Genomic DNA, 11,370 nt, shown 5'->3' on the forward strand with positions numbered 1-11,370 from the left:
GCGCACGAATACAATGTATTTCACATCATATTAGGCTAAATACATATATTATATATATGTATATACACTTATTATATGCACAAATACAATATATTTCATTATCATTATAAACACAAATAATTCTATTTACGAAATTTTCTCAAACACGTTTAACAAAACCCAAATGTCCAATGAAATAACACCATAAATCCCCTATCCAAATAGCTATGTAAGTAATGTCCATATGGATGATAAAAAGAGCAGATGATGATAGGGTTCATCCCGCAAGGACAAAAATGTGTGGTTCTTAATACTTTTGATAGGTCCAAGAAATCTTACACTTTGACAATAAATATTTTATAAAAATATCCCAAAATTTATTTTTTCAGAAATAAATAAATAAATATTTACTTCTTAAAATTTCAAAATTAGCCATTTATTTGGTGCTCAATCAGGAAAAAAAAATCTTGTTTAGTTTTTTGTTTTTGTTTTGGGGAGTTTTGAATTAAGTGAGAAAAGCAAATGGCCTCAACAACTTCCCCATTTTCTCTCTCATCTTCATCGACCCTAGTCGACGGCAAGACAACTCGTCAGTCCTCCGCCGCGGCATCGTCGCAATGTGTGACACTACCCACCCTTCCTCCGCCGCCGCCGGCAGTCCAAAGCCGTGCTGCCAGAACCACTGCCTACTGTAAGTAACATTCTAACCCTTGATGACTTAAAGTTGATTTGAATTTTTTTTGGCAATTTATAGTACTTTTTGTATCGTATTTAAATATTATTTTAAAATATCAAATTAAGCTAATCTAATTTAGCCTTTCAAAATTAGTAAAATTGATTCTCAATATGACAATTAAAAAGAAACGGAGAGAGTATTAATTTGAGATTAGATTTATACTGTGTGTTTGGATGGAGACGGATAAAATAATCCTAAGTTTGATGGTATAAGGTGGGATATCACTGTTAAGTTTGGTACTAGATTTATAGTGTTATCTTAGGATATCCCATTTTATCCTGCATACCAAACGCCCCCTAATTTCCTTCCATATTATATATGTGGTGTTCGGGTCAGCTTTTTATGCCTCGACTAGTTCCAGAACTGCTACCTTGTATCATTAACTCTAGATAGATGGATAGAAATCACCTCGTGGTAAAACACTGTCTTGGCATTTGAATGTGAGAGCATGTTCATCTAGTTTTTTGCTCAAGACTTGAACTGACTCTGTTCGATTTATGATTGTATTTCGACTCTTTCAATGCAATGTATTCCTGTTTGGACATTTGGTTGAAGTTAAAGAAATAAACAAGTATTTGAGGTTAAAGTGAGAGAATTCAAAAGTTAGAATTGTGTTTTGACATGAAAATTCACTTCGTAAACCATTATTTCATTTGAAATGCTCTTAGGATCAACTCATTTTGTGGCCCATTACAATTCTCTTTTTTTAGTTTTATAGTGAATCTGGCGAGCAATCTTTAGTTTTACAAGCAAGAGATTTGAAAATAAAACACGAGATTTTTGAAGGTTCATTTTTCGTTAAAGGTTATGTTGAACCATTTACTCTTAAAGTTGAAATTATGAACAAAATTGTGAAACAAACATGGATTTACAAATAGTATTATAATTTCACTGGCCAAGGCATGACAATTGACATAGATAGTAGATAGTCAACTATGTTACAACTAGTTAATCTGAATATCCGAGAAGAGAGTGCTAGTCTAATTACCGACATCGATATGGTTATGCTATAGATGGAGGATCTTTTCAATCCAATAATAAGAAAGTAGCTTCTCTGTTGTATGGGCTGCTCTATTGAAAGCATAGTTTAAAATGTTAGTTTATGTAATATTATCGACAGTAACAAAAACATAGTTAAAAATATAGTTTGATCTTTGTAATAGTTGCGAAGATACATATTAGAGCAAACAGTCAAAGAAAAAAATGTGTAAATTAGAACTGTGGAAGTACCTCGCACTTTACACTAGAAAGTTGATAGTGTCTTTTGTTAGAGAATGTTGACTACTCCACTCACTCATTGCCTTAAGGTTTTGCGTTGGATGTTCAAATTCTTTCATACCTTTGTAATTTCTTTGACGTGGATGTGCTGTGATGCAGGTAGAAAAATTGCAAGGAATGTGGCCGCAATGGCAACATCAACCGGAGAAGTTGCCACAGCAGAGACCACAACAGCTGAAACGGCAACCACTGAGCTACCATCAGAGTTTGTCCAAAAGATTCAAGAAGTTGTAAGGGCATAATATGTACTACTAGCTTTTTCAACTTTACTTGTTTCTTTATTTGCTCCTCCTGAATCTTGATGCCTATCTGATTTCTTCTTTCAGTGGGACAAAGTTGATGATAAGTATGCAGTCAGTTCATTGGGTGTTGCTGCATTTATTCTGCTTTGGAGCTCCACTGGAGTGGTCTCGGTATTGCTACTTACTAGCTACTAATTGCTAGCTTAGGACCTTTTGGTTCCCATTTTAGTCCAGGTATTGGAAACTATTGCAAACTTGACAAATGGACTTGCTTAATTATGGCAGGCAATTGACAGGCTTCCTTTGATTCCTGGTGTTCTTGAGCTTGTAGGAATTGGTTACACCGGTGTAAGTTGAAATATTTGTCACTCTTAGCCACTACACTCTGTGTTTTCTCAAAAGTTGAAAGATATGTGGAAATTAGTTCCTTCTAGATCTCATAGCCTTTACCTTTTGTATTATGTGTTTTGTAACCTGAAAAATAAAGTAGGTAGCCTGCTATAATCAATAATTACACTGATAGGGTAAAAAATAAACGTTATGCTCAAGTTAAATCTTTTCTTTGAACCATATTCCATAGGCATTAGCATCGGGTTTCATCAATACTTCTTTGGTTAAGCTTTGAACTATGTGCTCGATCTCCATGTTATCTTGAACTCATTTACATTTTTTTTTTTTGGATCTGCCCTTCCTCTGCAGTGGTTTGCCTACAAGAACTTGATCTTCAAACCCGACAGGTAATTCCTGTTTCGTTGTATATGAACTAGTGGAAGTTAAGTTTATTGTTCATACCTTTGTGTTCATCCTAGCTTACCTCTCTTCTTATTACCTTTTGCCGCTAACAGAGAAGCTTTGATAGCAAAGATCAAGGACTTATACAATGATATTCTTGGGAGCAGCTAAAAGAAAACAGAGTCCCGATGCTGCTGCAGAGACATGATCAAAATAGATTTCAGTTGAGCAATCTTGCAGCTTTGCTCTTCAAAATGTAAACTCTGCTTCGTTCTTTTGCTATCTTTTTATTCTAACAGATTAAAACCCAACTGAACTGTGTCTATATATGTGCTTATCTGTACATTGTCTTTTCATTTCCTCACCTTCAATGTGTTTTCTTTAGCAGTTGGAAGTTAATGTATATCAATGCTTTCTAGTAAATCCATGTCTTTGCTAATTCAATGGCTTAAAAGAACTTGTACAATAAAACATGTTACTATGGTTATTTAGTCCAATAGCTATACATTTAAATCGTTACGAGGCAATGACTCTTCCTAGCAGGGCCGGAGGAAGAATGTTGACTATGGGTTCAGCGGCACCCAGTAGCTTTGGCTCAAACTCCATGTTTGTTTCAAAAGTTAATTGAATTTGTACAGATTATCTATTTAGAACCCAACAACTTAAAAAGATTAGAATCTTGAACCCAAGTACAACAACATATCAAGTGTGATCCCATAGGTATGGCCTGGGGAGGATAGATTGTACGTAGACCTTACCCCTATCTTGTAAAGATAAAGAGATGGTTTCCAATAGACCCTTGACTCAAGTAAAGCATCTCAAAGCGGTTTGAAAAAGGAAATATGGAAATGAAAGAACTAATAATATTGAAATAACGTAATATGGTAAATAATGTAATATGGAAAGCAGTACATGCATATAGGAAAAAAATTGAATAGTACAACAACGAAATAGTGTGATAACCAAAGAACAAGAAACTATGAGAATAGTGTTAACACTATTAATAAGAAAGTAAGAGATACAATCACCTAGCCTATCCCACAGGAAAGCCAGAGCGCTCAACTACGAACTAATCTTTTACTCTAATCTGGGACTTATAAGCCCTCCTATCTAAGGTCGTGTCCTTGGCAAGCTCAAGATGCGCCATATCCTTTCAAATCACCTCCCCAATACTTCTTCAGCCTACCTTTACCTTTCCGAACACCCACTATTGTCAACCTCTTGCACCTCCTCACTGAGACATCTACACTTTTCCTTTTCAAATGCCTAAATCATCTCAACTTCGCTTCCCTCATTTTGTCCACCGCCACCAAGGAAGCCACTCTTACCGTGTCCCGAATATCTTTACTCCTAATCTTATTTGCTATTATGCCCATACATCTACCTCAGAATCTAGAACCCATATACATAATCATAAATCTTCTAACAATTTGTGTACCAAACAGAAACAAACTTGTAAATCCAAATGGTGTTTCTGCATGTTCTCTCCTGAATTGGCAGCAAAGCTGTACTAGCTCAATGCAAAATTCTAGAGCAACATGTAATCCTGTTTCCATACACAAGTCAATTGTTTGGATCTTTGTTCTTGAGCCAAAACACAATTTCATTGTGAACACGTAAGTTTATTTGAGTTGGAGTGTCCCCCACAAAACTATGAATAGAAACATCATTAACTAGTAGATATATGCGTTTAACTTCTCCTTCCCCACAAGTGTGGAACAAGTTATGTCTTTAATGCATTTACTATTATGTCTTTCATATACCCTTCATGTGCATGCCTTATTCTTTTTCATGGGCAAAGCAAATTCTTTTTGATAATAGTTAGTGGGAGACTCAAATCTCGAACCTCTGCCTACTCTGATACCATGTTGAATCGTATGATCATCTCATCTTAATATCTAATGGTTTGAGATAGCACACTCTTACTGAATTGTGTCTTCAACAAATCTTTATGTGATGGTTGGCAGAAATAGGCGTTATAGAAACTTTAATCATACTAGAGTAAGTTGCTATTTTAGTCCCAACAGCCTGTATGTGGATGTAGAAACTTTTAGTATTCGTGGTGTTAAACATGTCATGACATTTCTGTTTCCAAATACAAAAAGCTGTCACTCTTTTGTTAAACGAACTAAAAAGGTAGGTATCACATCAAATGGAAAAGAGGAATATATAAATATTATTAGGAATACTAGGATATCAATGTAATTTGGACAAAAGTTACAATGACATCCTCTCATACTAGAGAAACAAACAAGTAGTAAAATAAATACCATTAGGAATCAATGTCAAACATTCAATCTGGGCTATGTTGCAAATTCCAGTCCTAGAAATCCATAAAATTGCATATTCATAAGAGCAAGTGGGTTATGGAAATCTACTTGTAGAATTCCATGACCCAAAAATTACAGACACAACATATTAAGTTAACGTCTTTGAATCCGGCTTCACTTGCCAAAGCTCGAAACTCCTGTTCAGAACGCTCTTTGCCTCCCGGATTTTGAGCCATCATGATCAAATCACATTGTGAAACGCCAACCACCGCAGTATCAGTATGAGGTTTCACTGGTAGATTGGCCTCCACAACGATCACCTTTCCGTTGTCTGGTAGAGCCTTGTGGCAATTCTTCAACAACTTGAGGCAGTGACTATCACTCCAGTCATGAAGGATCCACTTTTCATCAATAAACACAATGTCATTGTTAATCACAGGTTATAGATAATTAGATATCATTGGGGAAGGATAGGAATGCAAGCTTATGCAATTAGTTAAGTTCTAGCTGACACAAGTTGTGCAAGGCATCTTTTTATTTTACAAATTGGTCGACCCAAAGTTTGTGAACCCAAAAGTATAGGATTTGGGTTCGCTCATTTGTGAAACAAAAGAAGCCTCACATAACTTGCGCCAGTTATGTGAAATAAAATTTTCTCAATGGTGTTTGACTGAACGCAACAAGAAATTAAAGAAGACTTTCGACATGTAAGCCAAATATATATACCGTACATAAATTATCCTTTTAAATGAGCGGTAGTGAAAGTTCTAACATGTCTTTCTATTCTCCATTTTCTTGTAAAATAATGAACATTCAAGTGGGTTCTGGGCTAGATTAAGAGTCAAATTGAAATACTAAGATTAAATAGTTTCCGAAACGAAAAATCTTTTATTCTCTTTGGGATAGACTAAAAAGAAAAGTATCTCGTAAAATGAGCCTCTGCTAAAGATTTGGACATTACCTTCATAAAAATAGCATCTCCTTGTGGAACACTTTCAAACATATCTCCCCCAACATGTTCCACCCCTGCAATATTTACCATTACAAATTCAGTTCATTTTAGAAAAAAAGTATATCGATTAAATAATCTTGTTATTATTAAACCTCGTATTATAATCTCTGTATAACTTATTTGCAAACCAATCGACCCCTCGGTTTATAATGTAAATCTCTAAAATTGGACCAAAGTATCAAAGTAAATAATAAAACAAGAATTAGAGAAATAAGATACCAGGATAGGAAGGTGCATGTTGAACAACATGTGGCAAATCAAAATTAGTTCCCTTAATTGTTGGGTATTTAGATGTAATCATCTTGAGATTAACTCCAAGACCACCTCCAACATCAACCAAAGTTTTGAGGTTCTCAAAACCTTTGTAATTTTCAAGTATTTTTTTCATGACAACTGTTGTGTGGTTGATCATTGCCTGATTGAAAACATCATTGAACTTTGGGTCCAATTTTGGATATTCAAATGCATGTACACCATGCACTCTGTCAAATGGTACTCCTCCTTCAAGTACTGCATCTTTCAATTCAAACCTGTCATTAAGAATTAAATAAAGAGTAGTAAGTTTTTTCATGATATGTCATGTTAGCGTAAAGTGTTTAAGAAACAAATGTCTGGAAAAAAAAAGTATCTAAATATTTGGTCACTAACATAATTAAAGTGTCTACTTAACAATTGATGTCACATTTAAAAGGCTAGTTATGTACCGTTCAAAAAACCACTTCTTTTTTTTGATAAATAAACGGTTAAAAAAAATGTATAAAAAACATGAATATTCAAGATTTTTTTTCTTGATGTAATGTATACTTATTTGTTAGGCTTTATTAGAATAGACCATATACATTTGACCCAATAAAAAAGTGGTACTCCTATCCTATATCCCATCTTGGGTAACACAATTATTATTTGGACTTTTTGTAATCATAATTTTTAGTATATCTTTTAATTATTTTAAATTGTTAATTATTATTTTTTATGTCTTAATTTTTATAATTTATTTTCCTTTTTTTAAGTCAAGAAAATGATACATTTTTATATTTAGTAACAATTTAAATTTAAAATTTTTATTTTATCCTTTATGAAATGATTTATAGTCATAAATTTCAAAAATCTCTCTTTTTTTCTTAAATTCCTTATCAAATACATCATATAAATTCAAACGAATGAAGTATGATCTATAGTACTTTTTAAATATATATAATAAAAAAAAATAACAAATTCTACCTTCAAATTTACACAAAAATTAGATATTGTGGCACTCGTACTTCCAATCATATCACATCAAGTGGTAAAATCTTAGAATCTTTTGAAAAATTGTAAAATGGTAGTGGGGAAAAACAGAATAATACTAATACTGAAAAGAACTCACCAGCTGTTAATGAATACTTTATCTTGGAGCAAAGCCAACAATGGTCCCATGGATGCACCATCTTCATCACGTACAAAGAATTTCCCTATTCCTGACAGACCATACCGCCTTTTCGTCACCCCATTTCCCTCCTCAACAATGGAACAATCGAGTAACGAATAACTAGCCAGGACATAAAGCATCCGGTCTAGCATGGTGGCTGCATCAGGGTTCTTACATGTAGTCATCTTAGACACAATTTCTAAAGCAGATAGTTTAGTGGTCTTATCCTTCGCGAGTATCTCAAATACATCCAATTGGATCGTTGAGTTCAAAACGAAGGGAAGTACTGACGATGACAACAATTGCATCGCGTACGTGCAGTTACGTTCTTCATCTTTAGATTGTGTTGGTAATTGGATATTTGTTGAGGATCCCATAGCTAAAATAAAATAATTATCTTAAAGAGTATTTAGGGAGTGTTTTGTTAGGCCTCAATGGGGTTGTAAGTGTACCTTTTTATAAGTTTCAACAATTGTTGTTTTGTCAAACAATGGTCATCATTGGTTTCTTGGTGGGAATATTGGTTGAATTATTTGTCTGGCTGCTTCTCATTGTTTTCTTTTTTAAAAATTAAAAAATTAAAATGCATAGTGACATTCTATATGTAGTAGCCATATGCAAAGGCTATAGAAAATAAGAAATTAGTAACAAATAAAAATTTATAGTTAAATAATAAAAAATTATATTAATTTTATTTAGTTACGAATTAGTGATGAATTATAAGAAAATTCAATTAGCTGAGAGTTATTTAGTAATAGATTAGCTGGAAATTTCCGATAAATCTCATAGCTAATTTCATATTTTTGTAGTAGTGGTAATGTATTGGTTTGCGTAAATTCAATAGTTTTTAATTCAAATCTTGTGTACTCCCCTGTCTTAATTTATATAACGTAGTTTGACTTGACACGAAATTTAAGAAAAATAGAAAGACTTTTGTTACTTGTGGTCTAAAATATCTATAGATGTTTGTCGGGTTATAAATCATTTCATTAAGAATAAAAATAATGGACATTTTAAAACAAAATTGTTAATATATATGAAATGTGTCATTTTTTAACTAATTAAAAAAAAAGAGAATCATATAAATTTAGGACAGAAGAAATATATATTACAGAATTACTAAATATATGTATAAATATTTGTTTGTGAAACTAATTATTGTTGTAAATTAATTGTTATTGAAAATAAATAAATTTTAAATCATAAATTCACTTTTCATATTATTATGTCGGTTGGAATTCGTTAAAGTCTGTCTAATATCATTTTTCGTTGTCAAAATATAACATGAAGTAGTGGATTTCTCCTTTTCCTTCTTCCATTATGCACATTTTTTTTTAATTTTTTGCTCGGTGTTCGAAATCCGCATTAGAATCTTGATTACATTTGGATTGCGCATTACAAGGCCCATTTGGAGATGACACTCTCAACAAAATTTTCTCCACACCCAAAATAAAAACCTAAATTTTTTGATTAAGAATGAAGCAGTGTTGTCACTCCACCACAATGCAGGTCAGTCATCTCATACAGTTGCTTACTGTACCTGTGATGGGTTAAAGTATGTATAATTTTCTTCTTCCTTTTTAATTTTTTTTTGTTTACTTTTTGAATTAAAAATTAATGACTTTGTGGTATAGAAAAAAGTTAGTGAACCAGAACTGGTCCACTAAAAAGTGGAGAGTGGGTCACTTAAGCATGTGGGAATTAGTTGGTTTGCTGGCTGCTTACAATTGTCAAGCATTTTCTTCATATAATATGTTTTCTCCACCTAACAATCATATTAACATAATAATAGTTGATTGACTGTATGAATTAAATACATAAAGTTCGTTTTCTCTCGACTTATAATGACTTTTATAATGATTAGATATTTTACCACTTTCAAATTCTACTAATTCACCCTAGCAATACAGGCAATGTTATCGCCTAGTTGAAGTATACCCTATTGATATTTACAATTTTTACTTTTTTTATTATATTGTTTGATATTTTTACGAATAATATGACTAATTTAGTTAGTTTAAATGGTTATCATGGTTCTTTCTTTATTCCTTTTTAAAAGAAAAAAATAATAATATCTACAGTAATAAGATTAATCAGTTATTTTTTTGTTATTCCCAATATGCCAATATTGACATTAATGATACATAAATGTAACTCGTTGTTTAAACAAATATTCAGAGTTTCTAGGGCTCCTCGTAAGGCTTGTTGGGAAAAAACATCAAAACTTTCTATAATAATAATCATCTATTAGTAACATTTTATTGTAATAATCAATTTTTTATTAGTGCCGATTTTTTTATATTATATTATATTATAATATTCTCTATAATATCATTTGACTGCGGTCTAAAAATTAAATATATGGACAAAGGACATTGTTATAAAGAAATTTGATAATAAATACATTTGATCTTATTAATTTATTATAATTGAACAAAAATTTGATGTAAGAAATTAATGCATTACTAATTTAACACGTTTATTTAGTGATCACAGTATATATGAAGATACATTGAATGTGAGTTGTTTTCCTTAATAAGTTATGGTTGAAATTTGCAAGAAATAGTCTTCAATTAGACATGTTGCTTTTTAAAAATCTTTGTTTGGTATAGCAAAAAAAAGGTATATATATATTCTCTGTTCAACTAAATCTTGAAATCTTATTTTCCATTTTTCTTTTTTAGTCTGCTTTTTCTTTGTGATGATTTAGAGTTGTTGCACCTAACATTAATAGATTTGTTTTTTTCAATCACTTTCTAGATGCAAAGATATCTACTCAGAGTAATCCTAATAAAACATTAATCTTTTCTTTATTCTGAACCAAATTCCACTAGAGAACTGTCACACTACTAATTGTCCCATAATAATTAACTAAATGTCTTGTGTAAGATCTAATAATTAAGTCTGGATGAGCTGTTATAGTTTTGAACTTTTTTACTGTGTACACTTAAACTTAAAAGGCATAAATTTCAGTTAAAACTAAATTAAATGGCGTGTTTATATATTACTAAAGTTTTTCGAAACACATTCGGTGGTTGTGACAAAAATCGCTACTAATGAATGTAAAGGAATGTTTGGTCACAAAATTTAATCAAATATATCTAGTGAAAAGTTCATTTATGATGGATCAAAATGTCTGTGACAAATTGTACCGATGGAATTATGGGTTATGTTTATCGAAAAAATCGTCATATTAGTTAACAATAAAATTTGTCAAAAGAAACTAAAGGCAAATAGGTTAAAATCGATTAAGCTTAAAAAAAAAAGAAACTTAAGGCAAATAGGTTAAAATCGATCAAGTTTACTTTTTTTTAGGCCGAAAGACCTAGGCGGTGGTTTGAAACAAGGGATTGGACCATACAAAATTGTGAACCTTGGGATTACTAAGGAAATTAAGTGTTAGTAATTTGTATTGTAAAACGTTGAAACAGTAACAATAATTTCTGAAAATAAAAGACAGAAACTGAAAATAAGAACAGTATCTGAAAAATTATGTAAGAACAAAAATCGAAAAATAAGAACAGTATCTGAAAAATTATGTAAGAACAAAAATCGAGCTCACTGAATGCACAGTGTGTTTTTAAGGAAATTATCCCCCTCAACGTACCCGAGGTTTTTGGAATCTTTCCTCCCAGGATAGAACGATTTACTCACCAAAAATAGCGGTACAACAATTTAAGGTGACTGTGAACCACTCGAAGACAGTATATCAC

At 32.0% G+C, this 11,370-nt stretch overlaps 2 protein-coding genes across 2 annotated transcripts; one reads left to right on the forward strand and one right to left on the reverse strand.

The window, feature by feature from the left end:
• Positions 1-278: 278 nt before the first annotated feature.
• On the forward strand, positions 279-3,390 carry LOC129877317 (protein CURVATURE THYLAKOID 1B, chloroplastic). The gene is made up of 6 exons (XM_055952804.1): positions 279-670; positions 2,093-2,223; positions 2,320-2,406; positions 2,521-2,583; positions 2,935-2,972; positions 3,081-3,390. The coding sequence occupies exons 1-6, from the start codon at positions 502-504 to the stop codon at positions 3,136-3,138; spliced, it is 546 nt and encodes a 181-aa protein (XP_055808779.1). The 5' UTR covers positions 279-501; the 3' UTR covers positions 3,139-3,390.
• Positions 3,391-5,120: 1,730 nt separating this feature from the next.
• LOC129877139 (cathecol O-methyltransferase 1) lies at positions 5,121-8,263 on the reverse strand. Its single transcript, XM_055952624.1, has 4 exons — positions 7,616-8,263; positions 6,469-6,779; positions 6,199-6,263; positions 5,121-5,638 (listed from the first exon to the last, which is right to left on the reverse strand). Exons 1-4 carry the CDS (start codon positions 8,032-8,034, stop codon positions 5,342-5,344), a joined length of 1,092 nt encoding a protein of 363 aa, XP_055808599.1. The 5' UTR covers positions 8,035-8,263; the 3' UTR covers positions 5,121-5,341.
• Positions 8,264-11,370: the final 3,107 nt, after the last annotated feature.

Source organism: Solanum dulcamara, chromosome 12 (genome assembly GCF_947179165.1).
Source record: "Solanum dulcamara chromosome 12, daSolDulc1.2, whole genome shotgun sequence".
NCBI classification, from domain to species: Eukaryota; Viridiplantae; Streptophyta; class Magnoliopsida; order Solanales; family Solanaceae; genus Solanum; species Solanum dulcamara.

Coding starts and splice junctions, on each gene's coding strand:
- LOC129877317 (XM_055952804.1), top strand. CDS start 502: ATGGCCTCAACAACTTCCCCATTTTCTCTCTCATCTTCATCGACCCTA. Junction 2,407..2,520: donor GCTCCACTGGAGTGGTCTCG/GTATTGCTACTT, acceptor TAATTATGGCAG/GCAATTGACAGGCTTCCTTT. Junction 2,973..3,080: donor TTGATCTTCAAACCCGACAG/GTAATTCCTGTT, acceptor TGCCGCTAACAG/AGAAGCTTTGATAGCAAAGA.
- LOC129877139 (XM_055952624.1), bottom strand. CDS start 8,034: ATGGGATCCTCAACAAATATCCAATTACCAACACAATCTAAAGATGAA. Junction 6,780..7,615: donor AAAGTATTCATTAACAGCTG/GTGAGTTCTTTT, acceptor TCTTAATGACAG/GTTTGAATTGAAAGATGCAG. Junction 6,264..6,468: donor ACATGCACCTTCCTATCCTG/GTATCTTATTTC, acceptor TAAATATTGCAG/GGGTGGAACATGTTGGGGGA.